The 11511-nt window shown below is 37.7% G+C and overlaps 1 protein-coding gene and 1 pseudogene across 1 annotated transcript; both read left to right on the plus strand.

The window, feature by feature from the left end:
• Positions 1-376: 376 nt before the first annotated feature.
• On the plus strand, positions 377-1500 carry LOC120201118 (annotated as a pseudogene).
• LOC120201119 (polyadenylate-binding protein-interacting protein 9-like) lies at positions 1492-10774 on the plus strand. The gene is made up of 11 exons (XM_039201787.1): positions 1492-1743; positions 2989-3096; positions 3188-3232; positions 3581-3653; positions 3750-3810; positions 8864-8915; positions 9076-9135; positions 9425-9472; positions 9557-9625; positions 10352-10413; positions 10501-10774. Exons 1-11 carry the CDS (start codon positions 1492-1494, stop codon positions 10568-10570), a joined length of 900 nt encoding a protein of 299 aa, XP_039057718.1. The 3' UTR covers positions 10571-10774.
• Positions 10775-11511: the final 737 nt, after the last annotated feature.

Below are 11511 nucleotides of genomic sequence, written 5' to 3' on the forward strand. Positions count from 1 at the left end.
GCTTATATTAATACTGAAACCGCATACATTTATCTGTTTGCAAAGAGGTAGTTTGGATGTACAACTGGCCAAATTAGGCTAAGCCTGGGTGAAGTTAGAAGATGAGCCTGGGTTTTGCATACATCGCATGGCCATGCAACGATGAGTATGTGCACGGCTTGTTTCCACCCTTAAACTTGAGCTCTGATGCTGTCACCCACGAACCTACGCTGTGAGCTTATAAATACAAGCATTGTAGTTTGCCGTTGAAGTTACTTATCCTTAAATGTCGATGAATATCGCTTTGGCTTTGGCTCCGCCATTAAAAGGATAGAGAACTCAGTTCTCGATGTCTGTATGTGTTGACCCTAAAATTAATTTTACATGTAAATAAACTTGGGATTTTCATGTACGGGATTTTAATGGTCGGTGGATTCTTGTAGATGGGGACCTTGGGCCTCAAGAGGCTGTTGTTTATCCTAGACTTGCACTTTACCAAGCAACTGCAGGTTGCGTAAATCCGGGAATGCATCGAACTGAGATTAATTATATGCCAGATGACTTGTATGGAAGATTTTCATTGGTTTTCAAACTCATGACAAAATCTATGGCAAGTCTCAGTTGTTCGGAGATGAGAGCCGCCGGTCATGGGGTTGAAGCTCAGTTCCAGCTTCCTGTACTGGTGGATCACTTCATGCAGAGATCTCACCCGACTGATCAGCTCTTTAATCGAAACGCTTTCCAGAGTTTCATTTTCCCCTCAGCCCAAGATGGTAGGCATTATTTCTTAATATGTACAGCATTTTTCTATATTACTTGTTTTTGCCTCTAGAAAAAGCATTAAGCTGGAAGGCTCTCTTTGGGTTGCGAATTCATCTTGACGTTTTCTTATCCTTGTTATTCTTTTGTCGGAATAGCCTCAGTGAGAAGTTTTTAACAACAGGTCCTTGGATCAATGAAATGCTGGTATAGGATCTACGAAGCCCTTGATGAGAAAACGGAAGAATGCAAACCTCTGCCTCCTTCCAAGAGATTACGGCTCGAGGCACAAAGAGTGCATAAGGAAAGGGTTCAGAAGATTGCGGATAAGAAGGGCATCGAACTACGGTTTTGTAGCCTCAAAAGAGTGAGAATCACATTCATGCACTCCATATCCCTTGTGCCAATATTAGAATGGAAATCGGATGGCCTCATGGAGTGCCGTTTGTTCATCCTCACGATCTACCCAACAAGGCAAAGATTGGTTTTCTCGAAGCGTACGAACCGGGTTGCACATCAACTCACGATATGGAATTAAGCCTAACGGAGCCCGGACAGGCCAGTCAACAGTCGGCTACTGTAACTGCACGTCTCGTTTATGTTTCATTGCTCTTTCACAAGCATTCATCAAACTGCAAATTAGTTTTCATGTTCGTTTCATCACCTTGATGCTAACACCATGAAAAGTTTGCTGCATTTATCCCTGTGTAATTTTTGGCTGCACTGATTAGTGTAAATTGGTTTTACATCGACATGATTGCATGCTTACGAGCATTGGATGTTCATCGACATGATTTCCATATATTTGGAGGGTTCCTGGAGGACATATCCTCGTATCTACACGACATGCGTAGTTTCGAATGTCCGTTATCCTCGATTAGGCCGTTCCCGGTCGGTTTGCGAGATCTCTACCTGGTGGTTTCCCGTTCTTCTCAATCCAGGACAAGAGCTGCATCAACCAGCATAAGCAGTTTTGTCGAAACCGAATTGGATTTCATCGGTGAAGTATGAACCAGAACACAAGTCAACATACATGTATGTAAACGAATTTGAGATTGAAAGTGAGAAACCAAAACATTTCAGTCTAAATTCACGAGTTTTGGGATATTTTCTGGTTAAACAACCACCAGATTAAGACTCAGAGGGTCGAGACGAACCGAAGCATCCCCTTTTGGGACCGAACGACAACAATCTGTGGCAGTCGACGGTGACCAAAATAAAAACGACATGGTGACCGACGGAGAGAAAATGGAAAATAGAAGAAAATATGATAAATTACACCATGAGTCATTAAACTTTACTCTCTCATATTTTACTCACCAAAACTACATCATTTTAGAGTATATTTGAGTTTATCAAAATGACATCGTTTTGGTTTCTGTGTCATGCCATAACGCCGTTAAAAAAGTTAACAGCAGAGTGCGCAAAATGATTCAATATGTAAAATTCAGTGAGCAAAATAAAAAATTAAAAGTTGGATGAAAAAAATAGAAGAGAGTATAATTTAGTGAAAAATTATGTAATTTACCATAAAGGAAAAACTACTCTTCAAATCAATTAATTATGGATTTAATAACAAATAATTCCTTTTTTTTTTCTTTCTAAAAGTTACAAATATGTCACTTATCATCTTACCGTTTTGTCTATATCATTTGGTCTAAAAGGTTGATCAAATATCAGTATTAAAATAATATCATTTTTTATATATCATCATATCGCGTAGATTTAAATAATCTCATAACACTGAAGTTGAAATTAAAATTTAATACTATAATTAATAAAATTAAAAGTTAAATATTATAAACGATCCTTTACCTAAATTTCAGTATATCTAGTGTAGTTTACAAATAAAATAAAATTAAAAAAATCCCCAAAAATAAAAGAAAAGAAAATTAAAAGAAGCTGTTTTTCCTTCTCCATCTTTCTCTCTGTTTTCCGTTTTCTTTGATCATCCATTTCAGACTTTCAGTTCCTCCAAAACCCTAATTCATTTAATCTTTTTAGATATTTTAATTTCAAATAAGGAAACCAATCTGCATTCTCGCTTTATTTCCATTCTAGACATTTTTTGGGGGTTCAAAATCCTATCTATTAAGACTATTATTAGGCATCCATTTTTTCTAAAAGTCCTGAACTTTTTTTTACTCATTAAAAAGGAGAAACAAAAAGAGCATAAATTTGCATAATCAAATTCCCATTTTCATTTGATCATTTGGGTTTTCTGTTTTTCTAAAATGGCTGTTTTTTCAGGGAAGAAACAACGACCGGGGAAAAAGAAAGCTTAATGGTAAAGCTTTTCAAGCTCAGAGAGACGATACCATTAGGAGAACGGTATATGTTTCTGATATTGATCAGAGTGTAAGCGTAAACAATGGCATCTTTTTGTGATATTTTTACTGTTTCATTGCGATTTTGTGAATCACTTGCGGAAATCTTTTCTTTGTTCTAGACCACTGAAGAACAACTTGCTGGGTTATTTAGTAATTGTGGACAAGTAAGTTCAAATTGCTGGCTTTAAAAAGCTTTTGTCGTAATTTCGTTCGTCCCTGGCTAACACTGCATTTTGATGTAGAGTAATTGATATTAATGTTCGAGCTATATCATTGCATCTTTAGAGCTTTGTGTGTGTGCATAATATATGCATAAGGACTCCAAATTCACATTTTTTTTAATTTCCTTCTTCGTTTTGAGTGTTTAGAATCTCGTTTCTCCTAGAGATAAAATCGGATGTTGGGGCTTTGGTTAATACTACTGGATAGGATTGATTCTTAACTTGATAGCTTATGTGACAGATTACTGTATATATGATATTTCTGAAGTTGTTTGGGAATTATTGTTGAAGGTTGTTGATTGCCGAGTTTGTGGTGATCCGAATTCGGTTCTCTGTTTTGCATTTGTGGAATTTGCAGATGAAGGTAAGCAACTGATAAGGAATTAACTTAAATCTTTTCTTTCATTGATGTGTGCATTTAATTAACATGTTACATTCTTTATAAACTTTCTTTTAACAGAAGGCGCGAGAGTTGCTCTGAATCTTGATGGTACGATGCTCGGGTTTTATCCAGTTAAGGTCTTTCCTGTTGAAAGTATTAAAATGATTTTCAAGTTTGGTAACCAACTTTGAAAAAATGGTTTTCAAAGTTTGGTAAATGTTTATTTGAAAAATAGTTTTTCAAAGTTTGGTAGATGTTTGTTGAAAAATGATAATGGGATAATCACAATTAATCCCTAAGCTTTAGGGTATTTACAAGATTAAGTCCTTAAGTTTCAACTATAAATACCCTAGCTCATTTAGCTTCAAAACCATCCCAAAAATCATTTCTTTCTCCCAATACTAGAGAGCTTTCTTGTGAGTAGTGAGTGTTTTGTAAACACCTGTAAATTTTCTCTCTTAGTAAAAGATCTGCAGCAGTCCGGAGACGTAAGCACAATTGGTTGAACTCCCGTTATCAATTTCGGGTATTATTTTTCCGTTTTTATTTCGCATTCTCACTAATCTGGTTATAGGGAAATTACTTATACTTGGTTTATTTCCAAACAACTGGTATCAGAGCTTTTGGGTTGTGAATTTTGTCAATTTTTTGCGATGTTACTATTTGGGTTACTATTCATGTGAATAGTGAATTTCGTGAATAGTGAAATTCGGTCGGCGATACGAGTTTGTCGACGGAGGTGTTCTAATACACGACGGTTCGTAAAAATTGTCAGAAACGATCCAAACGAAGCCAGATTCGAGTGGGAGCGATGGCTGCAGACGAAGGGAATGTGAAAATTGAAAAGTTCGATGGTGCGGACTTTGGATTTTGGAAGATGCAAATTGAAGATTTTCTATACCAGAAAAATCTATATCAACCCCTCTCAGGAAAACAACCAGAGGACATGAAGAATGAAGACTGGGTTCTTCTCGACAGACAAGCCCTCGGAGTTATCCGACTGACGTTATCCCGCAATGTTGCTTTCAACATAGCAAAGGAAAAGACCACGGCGGGTCTTATGACGGCTCTCTCCAGTATGTATGAGAAGCCATCGGCCTCAAACAAAGTTCATTTGATGAGGCGATTATTCAATTTGCGGATGACGGAAGGGGCATCGGTGACACAACCCTAAATGAACTCAACACAATCACAACCCAATTGAGTTCAGTGGAAATTGAATTTGATGATGAAGTTCGAGCTTTAATTCTCTTATCATCTTTACCAGACAATTGGAATGCTACTGTTACAGCAGTCAGCAGTTCGTCGGGAAACAGTAAATTAAAATTCGACGATGTTCGGGATCTGGTACTGAGCGAAGAAATTCGACGGAGAGAATCGGGTGAAGCATCAACCTCCTCAGCCTTGCACACGGAGTCCAGAGGGAGAACTTCAGAAAGAAATTCAAATCGTGGCAGATCGAAATCCAGAAGGAGAAAATCAAGAAAAGGAAATAAAGATTTTACCTGTTATAATTGCGGCAAAAAGGGCCACTTCAAAAGAGATTGTCGAGCACTGAAGAAAAATACCGGCGCACAGGAATCTGCCAACATGACGGAGAAGACAGGTGATGCCATGATTTTAAGCGTCAACAGTCCGATTGAATTATGGATTTTGGATTCAGGGGCATCTTTCCACTCCACGCCATGCCAAGAAATCATGGAGAACTATGTCAGTGGTGATTTTGGGAAGGTTCATCTTGCTGATGATGAAACCTTGAAGATCGTCGGAAAAGGAGACATCCGACTAAAGCTGTCAAACCAGACCACCTGGAAGCTGACAGGAGTGAGACATATTCCTGGTCTCAAAAGAAATTTAATTTCTGTAGGACAGCTTGATGGAGAAGGATACAGTACAACCTTTTCAGGTTGTGAATGGAAGATTACCAAAAGAGCACTCGTCATTGCTCGTGGTAAGAAGACTGGTACTCTCTATGTAACCTCAAATTTAGAGAATATCATTGTAGTAGCAAATGCTGATGGAAAATCAAACCTATGGCACCAAAGGCTTGGCCATATGAGCGAGAAAGGGATGAAGACACTTTTGTCAAAGGGGAAGCTGCCGGATCTAAATAATGTAGATGTCGGACTATGCGAGGATTGCATCTTTGGTAAACAAAAGAAAGTCAGCTTTGCAAAGATTGGTAAGACACCCAAGGCTGAAAAGTTAGAGTTAGTTCATACTGATGTATGGGGATCATCTCCAGTTCCATCTCTTGCAGGCTCATTATATTATGTCACCTTCATCGATGATTCTACAAGGAAGGTGTAGGTTTATTTTCTGAAGAAAAAATCAGAAGTCTTTGATACCTTCAGAAAATGGAAGGCCATGGTGGAAAATGAGAATGGTATGAAAGTCAAACGGTTGAGGTCTGACAATAGAGGAGAGTACAGAAATAGGAGATTCAGAGATTTTTGCGCAAACAATGGGATCAAGATGGAGACAACAGTTCCCATGACACCGCAGCAGAATGACGTAGTAGAGCGCATGAACAGAACTCTGAATGAACGTGCCAGAAGCATGAGGATACATGCCAGATTGCCCAAATTTCTATGGGCTGAAACTATTAACACTGCAGCTTACCTGATCAACCGTGGGCCCTCAGTTCCTTTGGATGGCAGAATACCAGAGGAAGTTTGGAGCAAGAAAGAAATAAACCTTTCACACTTAAGAGTGTTTGGTTGTATTTCTTATGTACACATAGACTCTGATGAAAGAAGTAAACTTGATGCTAAGTCCAACAAATGTGCCTTTGTTGGTTACGGCGGTGATGAGTTCGGTTACCGGTTTTGGGACTACGAAAATTGGAAGATCATTAGAAGCAGAGATATCATTTTCAATGAAAATGTGATGTACAAAGACAGGTCAACCGCAGAATCAAGTAATACCGAAGCTGAAACAAAGGAATTTGCTGAGTTCGAGGAGATTTCTGGAAATGATGTTCAGATCAGTCCAGAAGCAGTTCAAGAGGAAGAACCATGCACACCAGAACTGAGACGCTCCTCCAGAATTCCTAAACCAACCCAACGGTATTCTCCTTCTTTGCACTACTTATTGCTGACTGACAATGGTGAACCAGAGTGCTATGATGAAGCAATGCAAGTGGAGGATTCAGTCAAGTGGGAGTCTTCCATGAAAGATAAGATGGACTCGCTTATGTCAAATCAGACATGGGAATTAGCTGAATTACCACCAGGCAAGAAGGTGCTCCAAAACAAGTGGATTTACAGGATCAAAGAAGAGCACGATGGGAGCAAACGCTATAAAGCAAGATTGGTTGTCAAAGGTTTTCAACAAAAAGAAGGTATTGATTGCAATGAAATTTTCTCTCCAGTCGTGAAGCTATCTACAATCAGACTGGTGTTGAAAATTGTAGCTGCAGAGAATTTACATCTTGAGCAGTTAGATTTAAAGATAGCTTTCCTTCATGGTGATTTAGAGGAAGAAATCTATATGAGGCAGCCAGAAGGCTTCATAGAGGTAGGCAAGAAAAACCTGGTATGCAGGTTGAAGAAGAGCTTGTATGGTTTAAAACAAGCTCCTAGACAGTGGTACAAGAAGTTCGATAGTTTCATGAGTAGCAGTGGTTTTACCAGATGCCAAGCAGATCATTGTTGCTACATCAAGAGGTTCGATAATAGCTTCATTATTTTATTGTTGTACGTTGATGACATGCTCGTTGCAGGCTCAGACATGCAAGAGATTATAAACTTGAAGCAAAAATTGCCAAAGCAGTTTTCTATGAAGGATCTAGGCGCTGCAAAGCAGATTCTTGGGATGAGGATCAAGAGAGACACAAAGTCGGGGACTTTGATATTATCACAGGCTGAGTACATCAATAAAGTACTCTCCAGGTTCAACATGCAAGATGCTAAACCAGTAAGTACACCTTTAGGTGTTCATTTCAGACTCTCCAAAGAACAGTCACCAAAGACGGAGGAAGAACGCGCACACATGGTGAAGGTGTCATATGCCTCAGCAATTGGAAGTCTGATGTATGCCATGGTTTGTACCAGACCAGATATTGCTCAAGCAGTGGGAGCTGTTAGCAGGCACATGAATAATCCGGGCAAGGTACACTGGGAAGCAGTCAAATGGATCCTCAGATATCTGCGGGGTACCACAAACAAAACACTTTGTTTCAAAGGTGGAGATACGATACTGACAGGCTATGTAGATGCTGACTTAGCCAGAAATGTTGACATCAGAAGGAGCACTACAGGGTATGTCTATACTCTAGGAGGAACCGCAGTGAGTTGGGTTTCTCAACTACAGAAGATAGTTGCTCTCTCCACAACTGAAGCAGAATATGTCGATGTTACGGAAGCCAGTAAGGAGATGGTTTGGCTCCAAAGTTTCTTAGAAGAGTTAGGCAAGAAACAAGAAAACAATGTCTTGTATTGCGACAGTCAAAGTGCTATACATCTAGCAAATAATCCGTCTTTTCATTCCAGGACAAAGCACATACAATTGCGATATCATTTTATCCGGTCTCTTCTGGAAGATGAGATTTTGAAACTTGAAAAGATTAGTGGAGCTCAAAATCCGGCAGATATGTTGACAAAGACTGTGACTACAGACAAACTGAAGTTGTGTTCAACTTCAGTTGGCATGCTAGAGTAACAAGACTAGAAAAGCTATTGCATTGATCGAGGTGTGAAGACATATTAAAATCAGTCTTCAAGTGGGAGATTGTTGAAAGTATTAAAATGATTTTCAAGTTTGGTAACCAACTTTGAAAAAATGGTTTTCAAAGTTTGGTAAATGTTTCTTTGAAAAATAGTTTTTCAAAGTTTGGTAGATGTTTGTTGAAAAATGACAATGGGATAATCACAATTAATCCCTAGGCTTTAGGGTATTTACAAGATTAAGTCCTTAAGTTTCAACTATAAATACCCTAGCTCATTTAGCTTCAAAACCATCTCAAAAATCATTTCTTTCTCCCAATACTAGAGAGCTTTCTTGTGAGTAGTGAGTGTTTTGTAAACACCTGTAAATTTTCTCTCTTAGTAAAAGATCTGCAGCAGTCCGGAGACGTAAACACAATTGGCTGAACTCTGTTATCAATTTCGGGTATTATTTTTCCGTTTTTATTTCGCATTCTCACTAATCTGGTTATAGGGAAATTACTTATACTTGGTTTATTTCCCAACATTGCCTTCAAAAACTGCCATCCTGCCTGTGAACCCTACATTTCTCCCTAAGGTATGGATGAATAACTTTCTGGCTCTTAGTTGTTTCGGTTTTGCATAAGGCTTCATTTGACTCTATGTCATTTTTTCGTGTTACGGAAAGCTCTTGTAGTTTCTCTTTATATTTTACTTTCGAGCCTCACTCTTGGTAATCATATTCACTACAATTGCAGTCCGAAGACGAAAGGGAAATGTGTGCCAGAACAGTTTATTGTACAAATATTGACAAGGAGGTAACCCCTTAATTGTTCACATGAATATTCGAGTTCTTGTCTTTTATCCTAAGTTACTCCAACAACTCTTCGTTTTTCTTGAGGCACCCGTGTCTGACAGATATCCGGACATGGGTGTGGCTATATGACCCTCGAAGATCTCTCAAATATATGGTAAAAGAACTTAGAAAATATGAACAAACTTGTGTCCCAAAATCTCTCTCGGGTCCGAGTTTTTAGCTTTATCACCGCTGTAATTGATGTAACTTAGTTGATCTAATCCTCACAAGCATTTTCTCTTTGATGGAAGGTTTCTCAAGCTGAAGTGAAGAATTTCTTTGAATCCGCGTGCGGTGAGGTTAGTTCGATATCAATATCAGCCATGCCTTTTTTCTAACTGGTTTCCGAAAGAAGGTTAATGCGATTTTCTTTTAATTCTCAGGTCACTCGCTTGAGGATTTTAGGGGACAATGTGCATTCAACTCGTAATTCTTTTGTTGAATTTGCCATGGTAAAGTTCGTGTTTCCTGGACTGATGTTGAAATTATTCGGTTCAAATTACGATTCTTTGAAAACTAGTTTCCGCCATGGGTTCTAATTAGTATATAATTTTTTTCATGTTATTGAACATTATTTGTAACATGTCATCGGTGTCTGTTTGCGAACTATTACTGCAAATCAAGACGCATTAAGTTAGGTGATATGTTTGACTAAAACCAAGTGGCTCGATTTTAGCGAGTGTATTGTGTGAGATTATTGTGAAAACCGGCCCGGTTTACTTGTAAGCGAGGTTGCAGCCCGACAAACGGTTTAAAACGAGGTCATATTCTTTGTAATTTAGCTTTCCATGTCTGATCTACACCCAACTTTTGACGTATGTAACTGCAAGACACTCGATGACAGGTTTTCTTCGATTATCGTTATTCTAAAACCTCTTCGATTTTTCACAGATCAGCTAAATGCAGGAGTTTCTAACCTTAGTTTTCTTTTCATTCTATACTCATTCTGTCATTTACGGAATCCTACGAGATCAGGTTGCATGATCAGACTGTTTTTTTGTTTATCTCAGAGTTCTTTTCCGACACTACGGCTTTTTTTCCCGATATGGCATGTTACTTCATATACTTTTATGTTATATCGGTCATACATGCACGTGTGTGCACCGAATCAATCATCATCCGGAGTTGTTTTTGCATGCACATAAACTTGATGAATTAAATCGGCTGTTTTTGGACAGGCGGAAAGTGCCATTGTTGCATTGAGTTGTAGTGGACTGGTGTTAGGAACTCAGCCGATCAGGTGTGTTCTCGAATTTTCGTTCTAAATCCTATGCTTGTCGAGCTTGTCATCGATTAAGTTTAATCATGTTTCGTTCTTAACATTCAGGGCAAGTCCTTCAAAGACACCGGTGAGGCCACAGTTACCCGACCAACATCGGGTTAACCAATCGACCTAGCCTTTTAAGACCTATGGATGGAATTGGTTGACTTCCCGATGGCGAGAGAAACTCTGTTGCGTCGAAGGAATAGTAAAAACTTCCCTCGGTTACGTTCTTTCCGTCTTTTCCGACGCAACATTTTGTTCCGTTTTTCTTTTATCTTTGCTCGAAGATATCGGCACCATGTTTCGGATTCAGAAACCTTGAGAACTTTTTAACCTTGTTCCGTCCCTTTGTTTTGACAATGCTTCTTGGTGGATTTCTTTGCTACCATTTAGTTTTCTTCCATATGAGTTCGAATCTCGATATTTGTAATTGTCCGATAATTAAATTCGAGTATGGAGATTTGACTTCTAATGATAGAAAAGCTTGAAAAATAATTGAAAATATTATCAAATTATAATATGTAGTTTGAAATATGTATTATTATATTTTAGGGTAAACTACATGTTTAGTATCTAAATTTTTACTTTTATTCTGTTTTGCTATTTAAACTTTTTTTTCTTTCAAAATCATATTTAATGTTTAGTTTAAGTTTCAATTTGGCACCCTTCGTTAAAAACTTAACAGTGATGTTGACGTGTCATCATAAAATGTCATATTATCATTGAAAAAATTTAAAAATGCCACTTAAATAGTTCTGTTAATTTTTTTTTACAATTAGTATTGAAAACTAAATTCAACGTTAGATATGATTTTGATAAAAATAAAGTTTAAGTATCAAAATAGAACAAAAGGACTAGTTTTTGTAATTTACCCTATATTTTATGATAAAGCTTTATTAATTAGTTTTATATTAAAATACGATATCAATCCTCATAATCTGGCTAAGTTTGAGGTTCAACTTTTGTACTTCAATAGTTTAATTTAATCTTAAATTTAATAAAATAGAATTTATAATTTTGTGGATTCTTCAAAAACTATAATTTTAATATAAATATAGATTTCTAATTCTATCA

This window comes from Hibiscus syriacus, unplaced genomic scaffold (assembly GCF_006381635.1).
Source record: "Hibiscus syriacus cultivar Baekdansim isolate YM2019G1 unplaced genomic scaffold, ASM638163v2 tig00006992_pilon, whole genome shotgun sequence".
Classification (NCBI taxonomy): domain Eukaryota; kingdom Viridiplantae; phylum Streptophyta; class Magnoliopsida; order Malvales; family Malvaceae; genus Hibiscus; species Hibiscus syriacus.

Excerpts from the sequence above, each read along its gene's own strand:
- LOC120201119 (XM_039201787.1), top strand. The coding sequence starts at position 1,492 with ATGATTGCATGCTTACGAGCATTGGATGTTCATCGACATGATTTCCAT. Across the intron at positions 3,654-3,749 it reads TGTGGAATTTGCAGATGAAG|AAGGCGCGAGAGTTGCTCTG; the intron begins GTAAGCAACTGA and ends TTCTTTTAACAG. Across the intron at positions 3,811-8,863 it reads GGGTTTTATCCAGTTAAGGT|ATTGCCTTCAAAAACTGCCA; the intron begins CTTTCCTGTTGA and ends TTATTTCCCAAC.